At 42.4% G+C, this 27,534-nt stretch overlaps 2 protein-coding genes across 4 annotated transcripts in view; both read left to right on the forward strand.

Annotated features, from left to right (window-relative positions):
* The window catches only part of ttyh2 (tweety family member 2), a 70,859-nt gene extending 65,856 nt beyond the window's left edge, over positions 1-5,003 (forward strand). Inside the window, exons 14-15 of one of the 2 annotated variants that reach the window (XM_074619722.1) lie at positions 2,032-2,058; positions 3,750-5,003. In XM_074619722.1, the coding sequence (XP_074475823.1) occupies positions 2,032-2,058; positions 3,750-3,830 (108 nt within the window). In that variant the 3' untranslated portion in view covers positions 3,831-5,003. The remainder of the gene's footprint in view (positions 1-2,031; positions 2,059-3,749) is intronic. The other variant, XM_074619723.1, reaches the window with a different exon arrangement.
* Positions 5,004-6,697: 1,694 nt separating this feature from the next.
* Positions 6,698-27,534, forward strand: part of kif19 (kinesin family member 19) — a 39,846-nt gene continuing 19,009 nt past the window's right edge. For both annotated transcript variants that reach the window (XM_074619779.1, XM_074619780.1), the window contains exons 1-2: positions 6,698-7,177; positions 13,559-13,639. In XM_074619779.1, the coding sequence (XP_074475880.1) occupies positions 7,139-7,177; positions 13,559-13,639 (120 nt within the window). In that variant the 5' untranslated portion in view covers positions 6,698-7,138. The remainder of the gene's footprint in view (positions 7,178-13,558; positions 13,640-27,534) is intronic.

A 27,534-nucleotide genomic window follows, 5' to 3' on the forward strand; every position in this document is an offset into this window, starting at 1 on the left:
GGTATTTAACAAGAAACTCTGTCGTGCCTTCTTCTGCCCTCTATAACTAACCGAGGTTGACTTACACTACCAAAGCAAGGAGAGGAGAAGTAATGTGGTTAATATTTAATCATGAAGTGAACATCGTTTAGCCTCTCAGGCCAAATTCCCAGGAGGGGGTGACCCGGGTCTTAAACCATAAAATCGCTCACTGTTGACACTAAATGCTTTCTTCCTCAGTGAATAAATTTGCCCCTCGCTGGGCCACTTGTCTCCTCTTACTGTACATCACGGAGATAAAAATAGAAACATACTGGATTAATTTTTCATTGGGCACGGCCTTTTAATAACACGCCGCAAAAGTGTGTGATGTAATGCAGCAGTGAAGTGCATTCTGCAGATATCTAATTGACTTTAGATCAGTGTGTTTTTCAACCTTTTTAAATGATGATTTAACGAGGCAAGTTGTGATCATCAGGTCAGGAAATAAAAACCAAATACATATTTTATTTTTGATAAATTGCATATTTTTTGTTATGCGAGGTTTAAGGGGAGACACGTCTCTTTTCATTCACCGGTCAATTTTGAGATGTTTAGCTACTTTGCTTCCATAACATGTCTTCTTTCAGACTAGTGGAAAGAAAATTGATTTTTTTTTGTTATGGCTGTTGAGAGTATTTTCTGAGTTATTGAATGATGCAAAGAGTAAAATTCCCTCTGTGAAAACTAGGGCTGTCAATCGATTAAAATATTGAATCGTGATTAAGCGCACATTTTTTTTTTTTTTCAAAATGTACCTCAAAGGGAGATTTGTCAAGTATTTAATACTCTTATCAACATGGGAGTGGGCAAAAATGCTGCTTTATGCAAATGTATGTATATATTTATTATTGGTAATCAATTAACAACACAAAATAATGACAAATATTGTCCAGAAACCCTCACAGGTACTGCATTTAGCATAAAATATATGCTCAAATCATAACATGGTAAACTGCAGCCAAACAGGCAACAACAGCTGTCAGTGTGTCAGTGTGCTGACTTGACTATGACTTTCCCCTAACTGCATGTGATTATCATTAAAGAGGGCATGTCTGTAAAGGGGAGACTCGTGGGTACCCATAGAACCCATTTACATTCACTTATCTTGATGTCAGAGGTCAAGGGACCCCTTTGAAAATGGCCATGCCAGTTTTTCCTCGCCAAAATTTAGCGCAAGTTTGGAGCGTTATTTAATCTCCTTCGTGACAAGCTAGTATGACATGGTTGGTACCAATGGATTCCTTAGGTTTTCTAGTTTCATATAATACCAGTATCTCCAGCTTCAAAACTGAGCCCGCTACAACCTAAAAACCGCAAGTTGTGTTAATGCATTGAAGAAATCAGTGGAGATAAAACGAATTTGGGTTATTACCGCGTTAACTTTGACAGCCCTAATAAAACCTTTGGGCTCTTATAAGTGAACAAAATGAAACAAAAATTTTGAACCTGGCTTAATCCAATGTTCACATTACTGTTCTGGAAATATATGCAAATTAGCACAAATTTGATAATACAATGCCTAATTTGCATATTTAAACTTGCAATACAAGAAATAATTGTCTTACTGTAAGTAATCAGCTGGGGACGTTTAATGGTGAGATATATTTGTTGATTTGTTTTAATCCTATTCAACTGGGGTGTCTCCTCTTGTCTTCCACAGAAATGTATAACAAAGATTAATATATTTTCTACTTTTTATGTTTGTTACCACAGTTTTAATACATTTTATAGATGAAGAAGAATTATTTTGTTAATGCCAGTCATCTTTCTTATTAGTTCCAACTTGAATTAACTAAAAAATGTGTGTGTGACTTCTGACTTCTGTCCTAATTAATGCCAGCAAGTGATGTGTAATTAAATTCTCCCTCATGACTTCAACTGTACAGCATCATGCAGTAGTCTGCAGCTAACAGCTTCTTTTATATATTTTCTGTTTGTTTGTTTGTCATGTGTTTGTCTGTATCTTTCATTTCTATATTTCCTCTTTTTTTTTTTAATCAACTTTTGGAGATATACTCTCAGCAGTATAGAAACCGAGTAAGTCTTTTCAACTCTTCCTCAGGGTGAACTCCCTCTGTTGCATCTTCTGTCTTTTCCCCTCTCCTCCACCTCACTCATCTCTTTGTTTGGTTCCTGTGCGGTTTTCCTGTTTGGCATGGCTTCTTATCTCACTACCTGTTGTCCTCATTCCAGAAAGTCTGTTTGAGTTAGTGAGGGTTTGTCTGCCCCTGGTGTTCACAGGATAGTACTGTAGTTCTGTCTCTGGGTCTCCTCACAGTTAGCCTCCCTGTGCATGCAGCTCTGCTCCAGTCATTCAATTCTATAGCTTGTACTGCCACCAGGCGTTGTGTACGGCTATAGAATTTATTTTATCCAACAGATTTAGAGTAATGTCACAGTTTTAATGTCAAAGTGATTGACGTGTTACTAATTGTACATTTAATGAGTAATGGATTGATTTGTTTGAACCTGAGTCAGTTTTGTAGGTGTGAGTTAAAGGAATACTCCGCAGAAAATCTATCTTTTTGAGCACAAAACACTTGTAGGCACCTGTAGGTTGAAGGTGGCTCTTTAAAGTTTGTGGCGTGCTTCTTTGTGGAAGACAGCGACTGTAGTCGGCTTGGATTCACAGACTTGAATTCACCCAGTAACAGGTACTCAGTGGAAACAAGCTAAAGTCGAAAAGGCCAGGCAGGAAAAAAACAAGAACAAAAAAGGATAAACATTGGTTGCGTTCCAAATTGCTTACTTTTTCTTTTTACTTTTAGTACGTACTGCAGCTGCACTTACAAAGTCAATACTGTTGCATGCAGTGTGCATACAATTGGGACATACTTCTTCGTCATAACATTGCGCCTTGAACTTTGACCCTCTTACTCATATATCTGCTGTGCAAAGGGTTTTGGGTCCGAATAGCCAGAAAAGAGTGATGGCTTGCATATTGCAAAATGTGATGTAGTATCCTGTTATTGTTGGCATACTGCATTTGACATACTATGTATTAGGACATACTGAATCTTTTTTTTTATGTACTAAATAGTATAGTAGTATGGTTATTGGTATGCAGAGATGGTGTAGTAGCGGGTATAAAGGGCAGGTATATATACTGGGTAGCTGGTGAGGGAATTGGGAGCATGTGTGCAGGTGGGTGTGGAGGTCAGGTGATAAAAACCAGTAGGAGCATATTGAGAACAACTTCTGGAATAGCAGGATCTGAAATGAGAGGAATTTTAAAGAAATAGTAAGACATTTTAAGGAAGTCGCTTTCTTGCTGAGAGTTGAGATGAGAAGATTGATGCTGCTCTCAAATCTGTACTGCAACCACATCACTAGATGTCACCAAATCCTACACACTGTGCCTTTAATATGAAACCGGAGCTATTGGATACAGTTAGCTTAGCTTAGCATACAGACTGGAAACAAGGAAACACCTTGCCAGCTCTGTCCTTAAGTAACAGTTCTACATGTTCAAGTAGCATATTTAGTGATTTATTGGTGAAATTACGACACTGCCATAGTCGATCTATACAGAGCCTTTCAATCCTACATGGTGAGAAATGTATCCTCAAAAGATTGATTTTCAGTAGACTACTCCTTTAAACCTTCATGACATTTTCTTTTTCTTTTTAGCTGATGATTAGACTGTGAAACCTCAACCTTTAGCTTCACAGAATCAGCTTTGTAACGTCCACTGTGTGTGTCTGTGTGTTTACCTCTTACCTCCACAGTACTCCCCCAGTATGCGGGCCACCTATCTGTCCATGACCGAGGAACAGATTAGACACTTTGGGAACGACTTCCAAGCATAGACTTCTTTATCTGACCCGAGGAGGGGGGACAGCATCACATATCACACAAACACACGCTCGACAGACAAAAAGAGTGTGTGGCGACTACCAAGCATCACAGAGGGCAGCGTGGAACGTCTCATCGGTCCAGGAGGACAATGGAAACATATCGGTACTCTTCTCTGTATGCTCATAAATGATTAATCACACCTCTCTGCCCTGAGGCATTTTATGGGGAACTTGCTAAAAATATTCCTGACACGTGCTGTCGAACATAACCTGCTCTTAATGTTTGTCATGCTTTGTCATCTATTGGTGAAGCATTGAGGGAAGGTTTATATACCTGAGTTCTTCAGGTAAAACACGACTAAACGTAACTTTAATGAAAGCAATTTTGAGGATTAATTTCTCACTGCAGTAAAAAATAGTTCACTAAAAAGTAAAAACATTTTTACAATACAAACCGTACATTGAGGTCTCCAAAGAGGAAAAATGTGACAGCCGATGTAAACATCTTATTTTCTATGTGTTACGCTTCATGCTTGATATTTTGTGAAGCACAAACCCAGCACTGGCAGCACACAGCAGGAGGTATTGTTGAGGTATAATTTATTTACATTCACACACAGACACGCCTGCAAAGTGAAGCTTTGGTGCTAAATCTCCTGGAGACCACGGCTTCTGTATATAAGTTGTACAATAACAGAAAAGTTGTCTCATCCTGATGTGGTTTATTTTGATTTTGTTCAAACAATGTGCCAATTTTTTATATATTTTTTCTAGTTTTGTGTGGCGATGTCACACAGGATCACTATTTTATTTTTTTTGTACTTTCTAAAGGGCCATTAATTAATTCATGTTCTATACATATCTAATCCAGCTAATACAATAAAGTTGTAGTTTCTGTCATAACTTGGGAAGCTGTGCTGCTCTAACCACGATTAATGAGAATATTCAGGTAATTATTTTCATAAATTCAAAACATCCAAACAGTACATGTTTGTATCGACTAACAAATTATGTTCTGTAGGGGTTTAATACATGCAGTTTTGTTTAATAATTATTTTTTATTTTAAGTGTCATTTCTTTAAGCATGTTACATTGTACAGGCACTGAGAATGGTGCTTAATTTTGTGTGTGACCCCAAAACTATGGGGTCTAATTGTGAGTTGAATAAATCCGTTTTGAGTACAACTTGATGTGTCTTCACTTTGTTGTTGGGTGTTCATGTCCTTTGGGTGCACAATGCCACAGGGAAAACTGTTGTGATTAAAGCGTCCTAAAGTTTTGTGGCAAACAAGTTGTTTGAAACTGTGGGCACAGTAAGGTATTATTTTATTCTTCCAGCAGATGTCAGCATAGTCTCGCAAAAAGTGCTGCTCTGTGGAAACTATTAACTCCTGCAGTGTAGCCCATACCAAGATATTAGGTTAATATGGAACACTTAAGAAGATAAAAAAAAAAGAAGTTAACGTGTAGCCAGCAGCTATAATGTATATATGTTTGCATTTGCAGTGCTGGAAGAAGTATTAGGATATTTTACATAGGTTTAGTAAAATAAGTAATACCACAGTGTAAAAAAATACTGCATCTAAAATGTTATTTGAGTAAAAATATACAAGTATTAGCATTAAAATATACTTAAAATACCAACAGGTGAAAGTACTCTCAATGCAAAATATAATTTCAGAAAAATATTATTAAATAGATAAATAATAATAATAATAATAATAATTATTATTATTATTATTATTATTATTATTATTACTGTTATTATTATTCGTTGATTTATTTAACAATCTAAATCTGCAAAGTAAAGCTGTCAAATAAATGTAGTGGAGTAAAATAAAGTAGTCTACAATAACTTCCGGTAAGGTTAGTGGAGTAGAAGTAAAAGCAAGCTAACCTTATAAAGTAGGCTTGCATACAATTAAAAATACCCAAGTAAAGTACCTCGATTTTGTGTACTTATTACAGTACTTGATGTACTTAGTTAATTCCACCACTGTGCATTTGTGAAAGAAAAAACAATACAATCCAGGCTTTTATTTTATAAGCGGAAGTAGCTGTTAACATTATGTAGCTAGCTGTAGCTAGCTTGACAGAACGCGCATCTCCAGTAGTGATGGGAATTTCGGCTCTTTTTAGTGAGTCAGATCATTTGGCTCAGCTCACCAAGAAGAGCCGGATCTTTCGGCTCCCAAACGGCTCTTCATTTTACCACTTCTGCCTTTTATAATTCAGACAAATTTAGCTTTAGCTGTTTTGACCTATGATTAGTATGTTGCTCATATATCACTTAAAGGGACTGTTTGTAACTTTTTAAACGAATAAATGTACCGGGTCGGGATACATGCGCGCTCGCGTTTGGCTGAAGTTTCTGCTCCGCCGCCTGCTTGCCTTCATGCGTGCGTTCTCGCTGTCTCGCTCCACCTCTAGATGTGCATGCGCGCTCACTACACACTGCAGAAGAGTTAGTTTAGCTCTGAGAATATCTAGTGGATGTTTGTGCAGAAATAAATGCTGCAGCTCCTCCAGACCAACAGAGGTTTTTCTGTGTCTTATGAAGTGACGGGGCTCCGCAGCGAGAAACGTTATCACCGGCACCCGGTCGGAGACGGTAACGTTTCTCTTCCTGCAGCGGGGCTGCATCGCTTGTTTTGAGCGATGCTTGTTCATGTCTATGTAGAGCAAGCACAAGCACGAGCCCGACGCTGACTTTCGTTGACTTAACGGCCACAGGTGTTGCTGTTAACAAGCATTTCTGATTCTTACAAACAGTCCCTTTAAAAGAGCCGGCTCAATGAACCGGCTCGTTCGTAACCTACACATCACTAATAACAACCAGCAGCAGCAGGACAGCGGAGAGAAGCAGCGAGGAGGACACCAGACCACACCAGACAGAGTAGTGACTGTAGAGCAGGTGGACTGCTGGGCTGCTCCACCACCTCCACCTCTCTCTCTCCAGCTCTCCGTCTGCTGCCAGGTGAATTATCATTCTCGTGTTTCTAACCTGAAACACACAGAGGACGAGCTGCGGAGCGTCGACGCACTTTAAAGGGAGAAAACAAGAGACGGTGGACTGACAGTTAAAGACGAAGAGAGGTCGTTAAAGTGGACAAGAAGACACGACGTGAGGCTGTTTAACTGCTGTCTGAAGCCTTTACACCAGCTATACACAGAGGTGTTGAGTGTGTGTCCAGGTGTTTGTTGACATGCAGGTGAAGACATGAAGACAGAGAGGAGGACGGTCCAGTGTCCCGTTTAACCGTTGACTCATTATCGTTCTCACTCTGACCGTTGGAGACCGTTGGGAACCATTGGTGACCATGAAGGACACTGGAGAGTCAAAGGAACACCAACTAACTGTGAGTTCACACTACTATAATGTCCTTTAATGTTGATTTTAATGCTCTGAGTTGTAATGTTGTTATCCTTTAGGTTACATGAGTTTTCCCTTTTACACTTTAAGCTGTTGTTACTGTTTATTAACAGTAAATCTTAACAGTAAAAACAGAAATGTGCTGCTAACTGTTCACTCAGTGGCCACTTTATTAGATACACCTATACAATCTAATGCAATCCAATACAGCCATAAAGTCTATTTATATGATGTCCAGTTTGTGTTGACATTGTTTGAAATGCAGATTACTGAGGTCAAAGTGGTGTTGTACTGGACTACATTTCTTTAAGAGGTGTTTCTTATTGTTTTTCCTTCCTATTTAAATACATATTAGGGGAAAACACCTCTGGATATAATAGATAGATAGATAGATAGATGCATACAGTGCACTTTCATAGACTAAGCTACTGGAGTTACCCTGCACTAAACTCACTTTTAACAGTCTATTCTGCACTATATTCACTTTTTTAATAGTTGTGTATCACAGCTGTTACCCTGCACTATATTCAGTTTTAACAGTTTTCTTCATCTCTTCATCTGTATTTTTTATATCTGATATATTTTTTTGTACTTTGCACTACTAACTTTTTTACTGCCTTTTTACTAACATGTTTTTGCACTATGGTACTGTGATGCTGGAAACTTGAATTTCCCTCAGCATCAATAAAGTTACTATTACCTAATAAAGTATATTTTTCTGTATTTTTTTTTTAAATAACTAGATTTTCTTTTTATATTTTTAAGAACATCCATTGTTGGTGTTATATTTTAGATTCCCCAGCCTTACACAATCCCCAGTTTGCATGCATTGGATTGCATTAAATTGTACAGGTCTACTCTAGAGAGATTTCTTTCTTTTTTAATTGGTCAAAATTGATGAGGATATCCAGACTTTAATCCTTTCTCTGGGTCAAGCTTTGATAAGTCTGGATCCTACACCTTCTTTGAATCGCCCCTGATGGTTTAACGGTTATATGCCTACATCTTTCAAATTCTACATCCCCTTTTTACTAATCCCCAGTTTGCATGCATTGGATTGCATTATATTGTACAGGTGTATCTAACAAAGTGTATTTTTTATCTAGACTAGACTCTAAACTAGACTTTTCTTTTAATATTCCTAACAGCATCCATTGTTGGTGTTATATTTTACATTCTCCAGCCTTACACGACCTGCACTGCACCCATATCTGAATAATTAAAGTGGCTGTTTCAGTTGCCTGGCCTCTCCCTTGTCCAGCATGTAATACACTTTCAACAGGGTGTTGACAGAGAGAGTGCTTTATTATTCCCCTTTGCATTCCTCTTATTTAACTGCGTATGTCTGTGGGTCACATGCATGCCAGCCTCTTGGTTCATGACACCACCGCTGTGATTGTCTGTTTTCGTCCCATTTACTCCCATCGAACGCTTTCCTAATGATCTGTGAACGTTTTTATGGGAAGAAAGGGAGAGAAATTAACGACAAGGTGGCCGTGCATGAGTGTATTAATGTAATAATGCAATGTTCCACCCAATTAGTGGTTTTGTCTCTGCCAAATGCTACCCAGTGTTCATAAGGGAAGGCTAATTTCCCCCCTTAGATTGCAGGTGTGTTTTTGAGTGTTGCTGATTGTGAGGAAAATGCCATCACTCTGATTTGTGTCTTATTTTTGAAGGAGAAATTTACATTAATTAGGCTGTGAAGTGATTAAATGTGGAGTTTAATTGGATAATCAATCTATGCATCCATCTGTTTTCTATACCTCTTTATTACATTAAAGGTAGCGGTGGCATTTAAGTGCACTGTCACCAACCTACACACATACAATCATACACTTTTATACTCATATTTACATCTGTTGACAATTTTGAGTTTCCAATTGACCTAACTTGCATGTGTTTGGCCTGTGGGACGTGAAACTAGAGAGAAAAAACATGTAAAAACAGGGGTAATATACAAAATTCACACAGAAAAAACCCAGGACCATCTAAATATGACTGTTTTTTTATTATCTGGTTGACTGGAAAGAATTCTTCCATCCTGTGCTTGACATTTAAAAGATTACTCATGCAATGTTTGTATTGCATTTCAGTGTAATAGAGAAATTTCTTTCTTTTTTAAATGGTCAAAATTGCTGAGGATATCCAGACTTTTAGTCCTTACTCTGGGTCAAGCTTTGATAAGACTGGATCCTACACTTTCTTTAGACTGTCCCTGCCCGGTTATATCCCTACATATTTCAAATTCTACATCCCCTTTTTTGCAGTACATTTTATACTCTGAAATGTCAAACCAAGATAATCTCGATGTAATCTTCCAGGGATATTTCCTAAGACTTGACAAAGCTCCTCCACAGAAGGCCACAGAAGACATTATTCACCTGGTTTCCATCCATCCATCCATCTTCAACCGCTTATCCGGGATCGGGTCGCGGGGGCAACAGCTCCAGCAGGGGACCCCAAACTTCCCTTTCCCGGGCCACATTAACCAGCTCTGACTGGGGGATCCCGAGGCGTTCCCAGGCCAGAGTAGAGATATAATCTCTCCACCTAGTCCTGGGTCTTCCCCGTGGTCTCCTCCCAGCTGGTCGTGCCTGGAACACCTCCCAAGGGAGGCGCCCAGGAGGCATCCGTGCTAGATGCCCGAACCACCTCAACTGGCTCCTTTCGACGCAAAGGAGCAAGGACTCTACTCCGAGTTCCTCACGGATGACTGAGCTTCTTACCCTATCTCTAAGGGAGACGCCAGCCACCCTCCTGAGGAAACCCATTTCGGCCGCCTGCACCCGCGACCTCGTTTTTTCGGTCATGACCCAACCTTCATGACCATAGGTGAGAGTAGGAACGAAGATTGAACGGTAGATCGAGAGCTTTGCCTTCCGGCTCAGCTCTCTTTTCGTCACAACGGTGCGGTAAAGTGAATGCAATACCGCCCCTGCTGCTCCGATTCTCCGACCAATCTCACGTTCCATCGTCCTCTCACTCGCGAACAAGACCCCGAGATACTTAAACTCCTTCACTTGGGGTAAGGACTCATTCCCTACCCGGAGTAGGCAATCCACCGGTTTCCTGCTGAGAACCATGGCCTCAGATTTAGAGGTGCTGATTCTCATCCCGACTGTGTCACACTCGGCTGCGAACCGATCCAGTGAGTGCTGGAGGTCGCAGGCCGATGATGCCAACAGGACCACATCATCTGCAAAAAGCAGCGATGAGATCCTCAGCACACCGATCTGCAAACCCTCCTCCACCCGACTACGCCTCGATATCCTGTCCATGAATATCACGAACAGGATTGGTGACAAAGCGCAGCCCTGGCGGAGGCCAACCCCCACCGGAAACGAGTCCGACTTACTGCCGAGGATCCGAACACAGCTCTCGCTTTGGGCGTACAGGGATTGGATGGCCCTGAGAAGTGCCCCCCTCACCCCATACTCCCGCAGCACCCCCCACAGTATCTCCCGGGGGACCCGGTCATATGCCTTCTCCAAGTCCACAAAGCACATGTAGACTGGATGGGCATACTCCCAGGCCCCCTCCAGGATCCTTGCGAGAGTGAAGAGCTGGTCCGTTGTTCCACGGCCAGGACGGAATCCGCATTGTTCCTCTTCGATCCGAGGTTCGACTATCGGCCGAACCCTCCTTTCCAGCACCTTGGAGTAGACTTTACCAGGGAGGCTGAGCAGTGTGATACCCCTGTAATTGGCACACACTCTCTGGTCCCCCTTTTTGAAAAGGGGAACCACCACCCCGGTCTGCCACTCCTTAGGCACTGTCACCGACTTCCACGCGGTGTTGAAGAGACGTGTCATCCAAGACAGCCCCTCCCCACCCAGAGCCTTCAGCATTTCAGGGCGAATCTCATCAACCCCCGGGGCTTTGCCACTGTGGAGTTGTTTGACTACCTAAGTGACTTCCACCAGGGTAATTGATGATGGTCCCCCATCAGCTTCCAGCTCTGCCTCTACCATAGAGGGCGTATTGGTCGGATTCAGAAGTTCCTCAAAGTGCTCCTTCCACCGCCCGATTACCTCCTCAGTTGAGGTCAACAGTGTCCCATCCTTACTGTACACAGCTTGGATGGTTCCCCGTTTCCCCCTCCTAAGGTGCCGGATGGTTTTCCAGAAGCACTTTGGTGCCGACCGAAAGTCCTTCTCCATGGCTGCTCCGAACTCCTCCCACACCCGCTGCTTTGCCTCCGTCACGGCAGTGGCTGCTGCTCTTCGGGCCCGTCGGTACCCTGCAACTGCCTCCGGAGACCTCCGAGATAACATATCCCGGAAGGCCTCCTTCTTCAGTCGGACGGCTTCCCTGACCACCGGTGTCCACCACGGTGTTCGAGGGTTGCCGCCCCTTGAGGCACCTAAGACCTTAAAACCACAGCTCACCGCCGCAGCTTCAGCAATGGAAGCTTTGAACATCGTCCACTCGGGTTCAATGCCCCCAACCTCCACAGGGATGCCAGAAAAGCTCCGCCGGAGGTGTGAGTTGAAGATCTCTCGGACAGGGGCCTCCTCCAGACGTTCCCAGTTCACCCTCACTACGCGTTTGGGCTTACCAGGTCTGTCCAGAGTCTTCCCCCACCCTCTGACCCAACTCACCACCAGATGGTGATCAGTTGACAGCTCCGCCCCTCTCTTCACCCGAGTGTCCAAAACATGCGGCCTCAGATCAGATGATACGATTACAAAATCGATCATCGACCTTCGGCCTAGGGTGCTCTGGTACCACGTACACTTATGAGCATCCTTATGTTCGAACATGGTGTTCGTTATGGACAATCCATGACTAGCACAGAAGTCCAACAACAAACGACCACTCGGGTTTAGATCAGGGAGGCCGTTCCTCCCAATCACGCCACTCCAGGTGTCTCCATCGTTGCCCACGTGCGCGTTGAAGTCTCCCAGGAGAACTATGGAGTCCCCTACTGGAGCCCCATACAGGACTCCATTCAGGGTCTCCAAGAAGGCCGAATACTCCGAACTGCTGTTTGGTGCATACGCACAAACAACAGTCAGAGTTTTCCCCCCCATAACCCGAAGGCGTAGGGAGGCGACCCTCTCGTCCACCGGGGTAAACTCCAACGTAGCGGCACTCAGCCGGGGATTTGTGAGTATCCCCACACCCGCCCGGCGCCTCACACCATGGGCAACTCCAGAGAAGAATAGGGTCCAACCCCTATCCAAGAGTACGGTTCCAGAACCGAGGCTGTGCGTAGAGGTAAGCCCTACCAGATCCAACTGATAGCGCTCCACCTCCCGCACAAGCTCCGGCTCCTTCCCCCACAGAGAGGTGACGTTCCACGTCCCCAGAGCCAGCCTCTGCCGCCCGTGTCCGGTCCGTCGAGGTCCCTGGCCTTCACTGCCACCCGTGTGGCAGCGCACCCGACCCAAGCGGTTTTTCCCGCAGGTGGTGAGCCCACAGGATGGAGAGGAGGGGGGTGCCACGTTCCTTTTTCGGGGTATCCCCGGCCGGGCTCCGTGGCAAGCCCGGCCACCAGACGCTCGTTGACGGGCCCTCCGTCTGGGCCTGGCTCCAGACGTGGGCCCCGGGCTTCCTCCGGGCCGGGTAACTCCTCCTCTGCCTCGTGTCGTCATTGGGTTTTTTGTGAACCATTCTTAGTCCGGCCCCTCACCTAAGACCAATTTGCCATGGGAGACCCTACCAGGAGCACGAGGCTCCAGACAACACAGCCCTCAGGGTCATAGGGACACACAAACCTCTCCACCACGTTAAGGTGATGGTTCCCGGACTTCACCTGGTTTCATGACTTGTAAACTAGGGCTGTGTATTGGCAAGAATCTGGCCGTGAAGTACCTTAACGCCATCTTAAAAACTGAGCCAGCTACAACCTCCGAGAGATTGAATAGCGTCCGGGCCTGACAGCGGGCCGTCGGATTTTTAAGAGGTTAATTAAAAATCGATACAGTGTTCTAGAGAGCCAATACAGTATCACAAAACATAATATCACGATACTCATGTGTATCGATATTTTCTTACACCCCTATTGTAAACTGATTTTGATGTTAAAAAGTTTAGAGGAATTCACACATACTGTACGCTGCAACTGACAAATAAACCAAAATGTTCTCCTGTTCCACACTTTTCTTTCAGCACTTTCACAAGTACTCTCAACTCATGTACATATTCAGTTACAACTCTAGCTACAGCTGAGTCAATACAGACTCCACACACACATGCTTTGTAAATAAGAACTAATTTATTGTAGAAGCTAAAGTACTCCTGTGTGCTGTAAATGTTGTGCCTACTCATCAATTCATTTTCTAACCTTTAATTTCAGTAAATTAAACATCTCTGTGTTGATTGAATTCAAGGAGGACTAATTTCACCCTGTGTGTCGCAGGTTGCCTTGAGGGTCCGACCGCTCAGCGATGCCGAGCACGAGGAGGCGGCTACGATCGTGGCCCACAAAGTGGATGACCAGGTGAGATGGCCGTCGTGTGTGTGTGTATGTGTGTGTGTGTGTGTGTGTGTCAGTGACCTGTTTACCTCTGTGTGCATACAGTATGCATGCACGTGAATGAGTGATGGGGTCAGTGGGTGTGTGTCTCTGTTTCCGAACCCTCTTCCTGCCTGTCATGAGGCTGCACAGATAAGGTATCTGCAGGGACCTCGGTAAAGCCAACAGCTCTTTTTTCAAAACAGCTCATTTGTAAAGCTCAAAATGTCATATTTCATCTGTAAATGAAAGCTGGATGACTCAGACCTGTAGCAGAGAGAGATTGACCTTTCTAACAACTGAATGAAAGTCAGATTCTTTCATAAGCCTTAGTGAATGCCTTGGGTGTAATTAGACAACCACTGCAGAGCTGTGTAACGCTCCTTACATAAAACATCTCCTAGTGTCTGTCTGACTTGAATGATAACAAAGAGTTACAACTAGGGCAGCAAGTAGTAATCATCTCTGTTATGGATTCATCCCACAGTTAGGCAGTCATTTTCTGTCAGTTAATTGTTTGAAAGAGTACTGCATCAATTTAGCAGTGCTCTTCCATCAGACTCATGATGGATTGTTGAAAAAAAAGAACAAAATCGATGCAGCACAACCAGTTATCGTCACATTACCCACAATGCAACTCAACCACCAACAGTTCAGTCAGAGGTTCGGCCGTGTTATGCTAGTAGCGGCTAATATAGGCTGCAGTATGCATACAATTGGGACATACTACTTCGTCATAACATTACGCCTTGAACTTTCACCCTCTAGCCTGAAAAGAAAATTGCGGCCGGATGTAGGATATTCTGGTATTTTTGGCATTCTGCATTTGACATACTTAATCTTTTTTCTGGCCTACTAAATAGTATGGTAGTTTGGTTATTGGAACGCACAGATAGCCTCTCAAGTAGAGATTAGGAGCGGCTACAGAGGTATGGTAAACTCACTTCTTTCTAATGCCACACCCCCAGATTTATTTTCATTTTCAAACTTGTAGTTTTCTGCCCAAACGGACACTTGAAGCAATTTATTAGACTCCACACAGCTCCCTCTGGAGCCACAAAAGTACCCACTAAGACCTGTAAACAGCATTCCCCTTTAAGCACAACAGCCATTTTACTCATACTATCAAGCTGTAGGATTTGTTTTTCTCTATTTCTTTATTTCTCAGCAGCAAATTTAGTTCTGAGAACAATATTTCAGTGCTTTGGGAGGAAAATCTTGTAAGATCTGTCTTGAAATTGGTTTGCTTTTAAGTCATTAATGCCACCCTGTGCACCAACTACAGCAAAGACACATTTATGGAACAGAAAGTTCTACTGAAACAAATGCCCCGTTGCAATTGGATGACAGTGCTGCTATATTCATTCACTGGCTATTGCCCCTCAGTGCTTTGCTAGCTTAAACACACCAGCCTTCGCTCATTTATTATTCAATTTAAGACATTGCTGTTGCTATCTTCTGGCGCTACCGCTAACTGCAGTCTCCACAACATTGCTCGCTATAATTCCACCCATATGTTACACGATATAAGCTGATTGGATGATCAGTTCACTTTATCCCTAGTTCTATTAGAGCTGAAACGATTAATTGATTACCAGAAAATGGATCAGCATCTATTTTGATAATCAATTAATTCATCAAATAATGTTTTAGGAAAAAAATCTGATGGTTATTTTCTGCTATTTGCTGACATTCTATAGAACAAACAATTGATTAATCAAGAAAATAATCAGTAGATTAATAGATAATGAAACAATAATACTATACTAACAAAATGATGCCTCTCTGTTCACTCTATTCCCAACAGTCTTGTTTTGTTTCTACTCAATATGAGATGTCTATCTAATTTATTTGGCAAGTAAACTGCTTTGAATGGAGCCATTATGCTAATTGTGTTTTTCATTAGAGTAAACCATGACAGGAATGTTTCTGAATGAACAGAATATAGATTGGCTGTGATGACGATAGTCATGCACAACAGCAGAGGGCTAGTCTTACACATATCATATAACTTAAACCAGATATTTGGGATTTATTTATTCTAGCAATGCAAAAACGAAACTAACGGGACTTGGATTATTGTCACACAACAGAGGCGTTTTCCCACTCAGAGGATCCCGTCCTTAGAGCATGACCACTGTGCGCGCAGTATGTAATGAGGTTGTTACCATGTGACCATATGAGAAGGACGTACCATACCACTCCACAAGGACCCTGTTTACCAGCAGCCCTCGCTTTTGAACCGGTCCCTCTTGGAGACCATTTAGCAGCACCAACGGTGTGAGTGTGTGATGATGATGAGGGGAGTGCAAATGATAATGAGTACCGTGACTGGGAACCTGCTGAGATGTCTCCTCGCTCAGTGTAGGCTGATTGAGGCGGTGTAGTGGGCATATTGGTGGTGGGCAGACGAATTCAGGAAAGTAACAGCATAGCAACAGCTTTGCAGTGCTGGAGGGAAACATTATATTCATGCAAGTGTGTGATTAGTCCGGGCTGTTCTTGCTGTTGAAGGATTTTACTAGAGAACTCTTCTATAAACTGATAATCCACGGCGCCGAGGTTTGTTTGTCTGTCCTCTCAGAAGTAATTCAATTACACCAAGTCTTAAGGACAACATCAGCACTTCTGTCTGCCATGACATCATTAAAACAGGCTTGGACACAGGGGATTAGAGTGGTAAGCAAGTAGATGTGGTGCTGACACAGCCACCATAACGAGGCTTTGTTATTGTCTCCACCTCAGCTAGAAAAAAAGTGTTTTGCAGTGTGTTGATTTTATACCTGAATAGCATAGTTCGTACTGTATTATGTCTGTGGAGAGAATTACAAACTGACAGATTTGCTGTATGGTCTCTGTGGGGTTATATCAGGTCCAATCAGGCACGTTTAACACGAAGGATTAGCGGAGCTTACAATATACACACTTGTTATTGAGACGGTGCGGTTGTGGGAAGCTGCTGTTTACCTGTGTCTTGAGAAGGGTTTACCTGGGCTGCCGTGACATGAATGGAGGGGATAGGTCACAACAACACAGGCATGTTGTGAGATTATAGACTACAGGATGACTGAATCTGTTTACCACTCCTGCCCTAGCCATCACACACAAATATATGCAGATATGTACTGTACCTACAAATAACTTCAATCCCACTATGTACTGATTACTTTGTTTGAGAGACAGGCAGACAAGCGATAGCCGTATGGCTTACATGTAGTGCTCAGACGGATTAGCAGGGGGCTGGTGGCCGACTGGGCCGACTGGGAGAGAGTACCCAGATCTGGCTCTCTTGGCAGAAAACAGACAACTTGAAGCTGACTAAGCCTGCAGAGATGAGCTCATTAGATGGGTTTTAGCTCAGGTTAAGCTTTCTGCCACCTGCTCTCTCTCTCTCTCTCTCTCTGGCTTTACTCGTCCCTCACCGACCGCCTCAGGGGATCCAGCCACTGCCTCTCATAGACCACCTGTTACGCTCAATGGGCTTTTCTTGTCCTTGAGTGAGTAGTACACAGGTCAGAGGTGTAGCGAGGTGGATCTATGAATGAGATATTAAACGACTCAGGTTGAGCTATTTTTATTCAGTCATGGTCATAACATTATAATATATAGTCTTACCAGCATACTGTAGGAAAGTGGCTTTTATCTCAAACAGTATACAACATACAGGTAGAGGATTTTAGTGGAATTTTATCTTGGAAACTGAGTTAACTTAATTTCAAAAGTTGATTGTATTTACGTTCTCAGCTGACCTGAGACCAAACTGAGAGTAACCCTGGTCGGACAGTGTTTTCCATCCCTTGATGGAGTAAAGACAAGGAGAGGTGATGTCATCCCTCCTTAAGAGGCTAACGGGAACACTATGTTTATCCCCCGAGGGATAAAGATGGTCGCTCAACCTCATGAAAGAGACACGCGAGGGGACCATTTTATATCACTACTGATTTCACTCTACAAAAGACTGTTGTGGCTGTGGTATACATACTCTTGATAGGGATCTAGAGTGTACTTTGGATAGGATAACTGATCAAAATTAGCTATATACACTACAGAATACACTTAATTCCGTAAATCATCTTTTTAGCTTTAGTACATTTACACAGCTCCCTTATTCCAAATCTGTTTGTAGATGTATTCATACAGTTTGTAGAGTTAAACGTCTTGCTTGTAGGAATGAGTGTTTACACCCAGCAGGATGTGTCTTACTTAGCACTCGAACTTGTTGAGCATGTCTTCGGCAGGGCTTGCCTGTCAGCAGCACACAGTGGGGAATGCTTTATGGTGAGGCCTTGTCTCCATGGTGACACATAGACAAGGTCAGGGCCATTGTTTGTTCTTCGGTAGTACAGTCCTACATAAGGAGAAACAACAGGGGAAGAAGGCTCTGTTTTGGTTGTTTTGAGATTAATTAGCTGTAATTAATATGCTCTTTGAAGCAACATTTGTTCGGCTCGATTGTTGGCAGGCTTCTTAATGTAATTTGGGGTTGAATGTAAGTGTAGTAGCAATAGATTTATCAAACAAGGTATTGATGTTGACATTTCATGTGTGCGAGTGACAATTCTGTGTGCAGATAATGGAGGACTTAAAGGGTGACTTTGGTATTTTTCCACCTGGACCCTATTTTCCCATGTTTTTGTGTCAAATTGACTAATGGTTACAACAATATTTGAAATTGGTCCAGGATTGAGGAATAACGTTGTAACCGACAGTCGCGAAATGTAAAAATGAACGGACCCTACAGAGATATAAAACGTTTTTCTTACTTTTCTCTTGATCCAATCTGTTTTGTTATTGTGTCCAAAACCAGATCAAGGGGAAGTCTTGTTATGAAATCTGAATATCTGTATACTCTGGCTCAAATAAATACGGGCGAAATTCAAAGACCTCAACCACATTGTGGAAATCATCTAAATATTCAGCTATGACATTGAAAATCTTTTAGATAACACTAAGCTACACTTTCTATACTTCAACACAACAAACACTCAAGTTTCCACCATGGATGTATTCCACTTTTCCACCGTTGTCTTCCAGCAACACATCACCTTGCCAGATTTCAGAACGAGACTTCTCCTTTTGTGAGAGTTTTTCCATGATGTTGTCAGACACTTATAATAACAATCAGAGCCTGTCATGGCAAAAACAAGCACTTTTAGTGGACATAAATCACGGTGCCAGCTTGCCCCAATAGAACCATATTACAGCCTGTGAGCAGCTGCCGTCCACGTCGCTCTCCCTCAATGCTGGACCAATTTCAGAAATGTTAGTCCCTATTAGTCAGTTAGACACAAAAACATAGTCCAGGTTGAAAAATACCAAAGTTACTCTTTAAAAAAGACTTTCCTACCATGTATTCATTCATGTGTTTATCTGAAAAACATCCTCTGAGACAGGTGGTTCATTCTGATCCCTGAGAGAGAAAATGTCAGCCAGCAGGCAAACAAAAATGCACCATTTTGCCTCTCGGTTCCTTTTGTAAAGATCAAGTCCCTTAAAACAATAAGCAGCATTCAACCTGCTCCAAATACAAGTCTACTTGATTACAGCACGCCATGAATTGGCACATTTTCTGCCTTTGTGGAGTACAAAGCACCTCACCTCAAGTGCTCAGTGTAGAGTTTCCAGCAGCCTCTACACAGGTCTGTCAGTGAAAGGAGATTCAAATTGCCTTCACCTTAGAGGCTGCACTGTAGTTAGCCTGATTCAGCAAAAACAGCTCCCCCTGGAAAACTAGCTACTGTGAATGAGGAAGGCGTTGTACTCCAAACAAAATCTAATTTGCTGCTGTCAAACACAAAGCAAACATCAGTATGTTGCATAGGAAACGCAGTGCGAAGACATGGCAGGACATTTCTTTTACCATGGCACAGGGTCTGAAATTCACTTTTTCCAAGTATTTCTGCCACTCAGAAATGTTATCTGCTACTTTTGAAATCTATCTTTAAACAACTGTATTTATTCAAGTTTCTCACCAAAAACAAAATTTTACAAAATTACATTTGAACACATCTTGATAACGTTGTAATATACCTTCGTCCAATTACAATACTTCATGTTCATTTTTACTGAATAGAGCCTGCCAAGGCAGCAGTGCACTGAGGGGCAATAGAAAATGCTGTGCAAAAACTGTGAAAAGTTCCACTAGCCATCCTGACATTGAATGAAAAATCCACCTTTGTTTTCTTGTGCAAACACATCAAATTTGATTTTATTTGGAGAAAGCTTACTGCTGGACTGAGAGTGAAGGAGAGTGCATCAGAATCTGCATAAAAATGACTCAGTTCCCTTGTTGCCTTAATGTCCCCCATTCCCCCGGCTCTTGGCTGATGAAAATGTTCTCTCCGACACAGTTCATCACGATAATAGCCTAGTTAGAAATCTGGGTGAAAACGTGAAAAAGGGCACACTTTGTCCATGCAGAGGCTTTTTTACGAGGCAGACTGTTTGAATAGCTTCAGGGTTGAACAAGAGAGGGAAAGGAACTACAAATAGCCATGTCCCTCTTAGCTGTGAAGATTTAACCTCCACACACACAGACAGAGCCAGGAACGAGACCTGGACCTAAAATGGCAATAGAAGTGGCACAGCGGAGAGACGCAGAAATGAACAAGAAGCACAGAAGAGTTTATTCTGGGACACACACGGAAGGTAGTCCTACTTCCCCGCAAAGCCATAGGTTAATACGTCAACACAAATAGACTGTCTGGAAGTGGATAATCTTCGCTTTCCTCATTTTCTCTTGACTCCACTTCTGCTTCCGAGCAACACTCTCTCTGATTCCTCTGATCCCTGCCCCTCCCTCGAGTCTCTTTTACAACGAGGGCTATTGTGTGTGGGTCTGTGCATGTTTGTGTGGGTTAAATGTGATCCCTCTCAGTGCCCTGCCTGCTCTTCTACTCCTAATCTCGTTGAGAGGGCAGGGCGTGGCGGCTCGCCACAAGCGTCCTCTGAAGGAGACTAGACGCTGGAGTGGCCCTGCTGTGAGTTCTCCTGAACAGCTTTTAGTACTCAAGTAAACACACTTATTACTCCCGACTAACCCCTCTGGGAGCACCGCTAGGCTTTAGCCTGAAGGACCCGGAGACACCTAGGAATCACAATGACTTCATTATGCAATTTGATTAAAAAACTGCATTATGCAATCCAGCTGTTTCATAATCAACTACATAATGTATGTGTAATGTGAATTTTTCACACCATGCTGTGTCCTTGGGCGTCTTATGAGTCATATTGCGGTCCACAGGGTGTTGATGAAAAGGAAGGAACTACCCAAAGGGCTTTCACTGTAACCTCATCAACTAATTATGTTACACATTACGCAAGCATAACATCTTTTCCATTTCAGGGAAAAATTGAGAGCACATCATTTGGCGCTGCTCTGTTCTGTGTAACAGAATCACGAGTACAATGTTCCCTCGCTTTCTCCATGATCACCTAATACCTCTTACACAAGCAGGAAGTACAGGCCAGCCGCGGGGCCATCAATGTGCCGTCTGATAGGTCATAATAGGTTGTAAGTTGATTCTCGCAACAACCAACATGCACCCGGCGCTGGGGTTTACACCGGCCGGATCTGAGAAGTTGTTCCCCCTTCTCTGCTACCTCGGACCCAAGCCAATAACTATCAAAGAGTACCGTACAGCCCCCGGTTAGTGGCACAAACACACAGATGCTAACGTAAACTATAGGCTGACGCCACACATGAAGATTATAAGATAGCAGTGTGACCGGCTATCAGTTTGGTCGTATTCTTTCCCTGCTGTTAGTTAGTAGTTGGCTTTTTTTATGTAACTGTTGACTGTAAATTTAGATTGTATGGACCCAGTAGTAGAGGTGAAATGCAGTGCCCCTTTAAGACATAGACCAATTGAACTGAATAAGAGCTAAAAAAAACAAAACATAACATGCGTGGTGAGCGGGAAGAGAAAACGGTGGCAGATCAGGACAGACAGATTTACAGCTAGTGATTGAAGGGTGTTTACAAAGATCTCCCATATGTCTTGGGCTTTAAGGAACCAGTGGGAGTAAGTCTCTAAGGTTGTGTTACGTGTCATACCCCCGTCATAACAACATGTTGTTTGTCTGGAGAGGCTCATCCACGAGACCTCCTTTCCAGAAAACGAAAGCGACGGAAATGTTTAAGCAGGAAGTAGCGTGACCCAACCCTACCTTATCCACAGCGGTGGCAGATCAGAAATAGCTGAGTCATTTTAAAAACAACAACCTTATTTTGTTAGTTTTGAGGGCTGCATCCAGAAATATTATATATGATAAAAGTGCCACATGAGGTGGGCTGAAGGAACTTGTGCCCAATTATCTTGTAGCCAGACGAAACAGCGAACACACGGAGACTTAAACAAGATATACAGTACGGCTGGGTGATATGGGCAAAATCTTCTATCACGATATAGGTCATTTCATATCTCGATAACGATATCATTTAAATCACAATATAGCATGTTTTCTGGTAATTCAATAAATAAATATATAGCCTATAGGAAATAACCACATGGTAAAACCTATTTTTGTATACCCCTGTGTGAATTAAATACTTTACAAATGAAAAGTAAAGAGTATTTTCTCATTTTAAGAACTTGAGTGTAAAGTGAACATAACATTTAATGGTTTTTATACTTGCTTGCGGTTACAAGAGATCAATAATTGTTTAACATAATTGTTTTGTAATAACAGGAAATTAAACATATGCGCCAAAGAATGTCAATCAAACTGTGACATTTGAACACTAAGTAAGGGAGCCGGTCATTGTTATGTAATAAACCCCGACAAGACGATGCCGTGGACCCATTATTCCACAACAGTGACCCGCTAGCTGTACAATATCCCGCTTACTTACTTAAGAAATCTATAATTTGACATCAGAACTCCGCCCATAGCAACGGTCTGTTATACATAGCAACGGTCTGTTATACATAGCAGCGGTCTGCTATAAAGAAATAACAGACCGTACAACGCTGTGGTTGACGAATCAGAATCGAGTATTCAATAAAGCAGTGTAATATTGACAAATAAACTTAACAGAGAGAAAGCAAAATGTTTTCCCAATAATTTAATACTGTTTGTTCTGCTTTGTTCTGCACACTAAATGATATCAGCACACTCAACAGTAGATATGCACACTGGTATCTTTAAAGGATACTTCATTTTGGCACTCTGCCTCCTCAAAACCCTCTTTGTTTATCTATTTTTCATCCACCCAAGAATTCTGTTGTCTGTGTAATGAGCTGTCTCATGGGGCTGCTAGGATTCGTGGCCATTTTTCCATTCTGTTTGTTTTTATTCCAGTACATGAGAGATCTTTCATCAAAACAGAGTGCAGTGTATTTCTAAAACCCCGTGGAAAGTTCATTTTGTGCTCTGGCCGCAGAAGACTTGAAGCTTCTTGGAAACACTAATGGCTGCTTTTGTGTTTCACACAGATGACATCTCCCACTCTGTCATGTCTGATGGAAGCAAAATGGACTAAAATGGCTGAAAATAGCCTGCTGTTTAGCACCAATCTGCTATTACTGATGTCATTATGTGTGAACATGGGCGTGAAGTTAACTTGACACTAAATGGATCCTTGCACAGCTTGCTGCTACCACCTTCTGAAGGACCCTGCACAGGGCATTACTTACCAGAGGTTCAAAACAGGTTTCTTTTATACGGTATAATAGATTAAAGGCAGAAAAACTAGCTATAGAGAGAGCTAAATAATTATGTTACAGTAAATCATAACACTATATAATGTTGATGTATTATCAATACAATAGAAAAAGAACAACAAAACAGGAGATGCTCGGTTGATACATTTACAAAAGTAATACAACTGGGTTTTTTTAAGCCCATTTAGGTCATTTATTTATTTATTTATTTTAAGTATCGGAAGAAGATAAGTCTGCTGTTCTGTTGAAATGCAAAAATTATCATTCACCTTTTTTGATGTCAGTCGCCTAGCAACAGTGTTCTCCCGACCTAAACCACCTGAAAGTGAAGGATACGTACTTCCATATCAAAACTGGAACCTCACATGCTTCATATGAGGGCAGCAATTTATCCTGTTTCCGATGTTTCAGCAGCAGCTGCAACTGTTGAGCCTTCATGCTTGTTGGCAGACTGTAATTCCAGCATTACAGAATGTTTATCAGTCATTATTGTTTTCACTTCATAATGACCTGTTAGGAACACGGATGTGTGGCTAGAATGACTAGAAGGAGAGTCATCAGAATCCTAAATTCACAATATCTTATGATGTTTTTCATTTTTAAGAGAGGAATGTTACTTCATTTTGTAGCAGGCATAAGGACATACTTTGAACAAGGCCACATATGAGCCAGAGTAAAGGCAGCCTTCTCTTTACGCTTCCAAATGACCTGATTTTAATCCTGAGATTTCCGTCTTTTACCTCGTTCTTTTATGCCAAAGTGAAGCTGGACAGCTCTTAAGTTGTTCCTCTGGCACTCAGATGGTCAGCTTGTGGCTAGATGTTGACCTACAAATACCACAGAGCTGTAACTTGATTATGTGTGTGCATCGTGTGTTGTTGTCTTGGTAAATGGCAATTGTCCTAGTTTGTGTGTTATGGCCGACCTCTGGCCTTAAGGACAGGTGGCAGAAAGAAGGAAAGAAATGTGATTTCTGTCTCCCAGTTCTTGATCTTTCAAGATCTCTTGTTGCGTTGCGTAAGTGGCTGGGAATCCTATTGCAAGTGTGTATGTCTGCAGGTGCACATAGGAGCGTCTGAGTCTGAATTACCCCCCCGTCTGACTGTGCTGATCTGGCATTCGTTTGCCACAGCCAGACGTCTTATGTAACCACAAATGAAGAGCAGACCTTGCTATCAAGCACCCTGTATCAGGTACGCCGTGATCCAACACACACACCTCCGATCACAGAGAGCCCCTGAAACGGGATATACAGTAGCATTGTTGGGGTGCAGAGAGGGCAGCTCTGAGGTTTTCTATCGGATAACCAGCCGCAATTGTGCCCGCTGGACTTTCCAAAGCTTTGGTTGCGTTTCTGAAAGAGCAGCTTGAAAGGTTGCCCCGTAAAGGTCACCGCTTGGACCTGATTGCTTTCTTTTTGTGATCTTGATCCTTTTATTCTTTGATGTGTTCTTGACGCAGCACACAGATGTCGTTGCTAAACGACTCTGCGGTTATGTCATTGTGCAACCCAACGATGAGGGATGGGGATGTGGGGAAATGCATGCAGACAGAGAGAGCCCAGCTGTCCACACACACACACAGTGTAGCCAGTTGCCTGAGGATCAAGTGATCATTTTTAGTGTGAATCCAACTAGAGGATTTAGGCATTTTTTAAACAAGGCTCGGTCAAAACTGAGTATATATCTGGACCGTGTATGGCCAGTCTGTGAATTTGTGGCTAAATTGTTACAGTAATAGTCAGTGGTCACGTCTATAATGTTAAATCCGGCGGTACATGTCCACCAGGTCCGGCGAGGACACTAGGGGACTCGCTTTTCCACTCGACTGGCCGTTTAAGTGGTGACACACAGCCTCTCGTTGAATGCACCTTTGGTTGGATTGGTCTCTGGTTTTCTGCTTGCCGTTTCAAACAGGAATCAGCATGGCGGCCTGCTCATAAACGTTACGTTATTCCATCAAAACAATCCACCAAAATCTACTTCTGAGATGCCACTGCTGAATCTCGTTTCATTTTAGAAATAGATTGCCTAGTTTCATAGCTTGGTCCAAGTTTTGTGAGCTGCAGTCCAGCCAGAAATGTTGCTATTTTCTCGCCAATGCTTCCTTTGCCTATTTTTACGCAGATCTACATCCAATGCAATATTTTCTAGAATTAAAATAATACAGCCTTGGTGGTGCCTTGATGATCATCCCCTTAGTTTCACACAATTTCACAAAATTGGAATTGGAAACATGCTTTCATGGGAACAACAATGTCACATGGAGATGAGGGTTAAATAGAGTGGTGTCTCTGGGGAAAAGCAAGATGAAGAGATGGACATGCACTTTAGATATGACACACATGACCCACAGATAAAAGCTAATCTCTCCAATACATGCGTGGTCAACCCTGTGGGCTCGATAAAAAAAGGTTGTAACCTCTTGACCTTTGAAGCCAAAGCCATAAAGACAAGACACAAATGTAAGCAATAAAACGTGACAGCAGTGTGTACAGGTGGTATCGCTCTGATTCAGACCCTGGTTTTGTTAAAAATAGAACATTTCCTTCTCCATCTGCCTCTCTTTGGCTTTCCTTTTCATAAATTTATCAGGCTTTATTTGTAGCAGCTGTATTTATCTGCTTAAGTGACTATTTATCTTCTTGTTAATTACACTTAAAATGTTTAACAAGATATTTCGTCAGTTTCTCTTACTGCTGGCAATGAGAGCAGATGGAAGCCTGTTTGTGATGATCATAGAGAGTAAATACTTTACTGGTACAACACTGGGAACCATTCAATTAGCTTCTAATCAAACTTTATGTGTTATTACAGTCTGAGTGACAGCCAGTGAACTGTAGGCCCTTTATATGATTGAGATTTCCAATTGCTCTTTTGTCATTTTATTAGTGATCCGAGCCACCGTTTAGGTGTAATGAAACCAGTGCCTATAAAAGCAGTTGATGTCTACACGACTGCTGACTTTTGTTGGTTGTCTCTTGGCAGCGCTTGCCACTTGGCACACACTAGTGGAGCGAACAGGGAGAGCCAACCAGGGCAGGCTGGCCTGTGAAACCGTAGCACATCCAGGCTTTGAATTATGGATCCGCGGTGGGAGCTAGCAGTGCTATAATCAGCAAGATGGCCAACCAAGTCAACCCTGCTGCTTTAACGACCAGAACAACAGCAGGCACTGTTGATTAGAAAAGCCATCAGCCAAGGAAGGCGCCGGGCGAGGGTGCTCCATCGCACCCCGCTGCTTTTTATGGCGTATAGATGGGCTCCATCACGCTAATTGGTTTCATGTCGCTGCATAAGCAAGCTGTTGTTTTGACTTTGGCTGATCCTTGTGAGGATATGAATATTTTAGGAGCCTCTTTTTTTCATAGCCACAGTGTGTAAATTCACGCTCTGACCATTTGTATTGTCAGCCCCCGGGGTCATATTAAAATGGAGTCAAGCCCCGCATCCAGATGAAAAGTGACTGTAGCTTGTGATGTCCATTGTGAAAGGGGGCAGCATGATTAAAACTGCTAAAAATGACACCACGCTTACAGAAGCCGTCGACCAGGAAATTGCTTTCCTTTTCACCTCATGTGGTTCTTGGGTCCCTCTGGCCCGCTTTCGTCAAAACTGACGTCTCCTTTATTGCCGGCCATGAATTAGTCAGCGGTCAACGAAAAAAAGGGCTGATTGGTCCCAGTAGAAAGAGCAACAAGACCCAGTTTAGACCCCAGCGGAAAATCTGACCTTGAACATCACTCAACTGGACCACAGTTGAGAGATTTCTTTGTCTACTAAAGATCATCGATAACAAGCTGAGCCGGTGAACCAGTCACTGCTTTCCTGATAGATGGTATTCTTTATTCAATAATAATCAATAAAAACAGTTTGAAATCAAACAGTGTCAATTAAACAAGCCAAGACAAATGCAGGCATAGTTGCAGACTTAAGAAAACATCTTTTGTTTGGTACAGATCCCTTCAAGAATCACACCATAATCATTTTTCATCATTCCTTCTAATATCGCAAATCATATCGCAATTGCAATATCACCCAAAAATAATCACAATTGGATATTTGCTCAAAATCGTGCAACCCTAATATGAGGTTAGAGAAACAGATACGTTGGCAAAACGACAAGTAGAGAGCCGATAAAATGTGCTCTTGATATAATGTGAGTCTTCATGTTAGAGTCATGTGTCCAAGTAATTAATGACCATTGCCATAGTTA

The sequence above is a fragment of the Sebastes fasciatus genome, chromosome 20, assembly GCF_043250625.1.
Source record: "Sebastes fasciatus isolate fSebFas1 chromosome 20, fSebFas1.pri, whole genome shotgun sequence".
Taxonomy (NCBI): Eukaryota; Metazoa; Chordata; class Actinopteri; order Perciformes; family Sebastidae; genus Sebastes; species Sebastes fasciatus.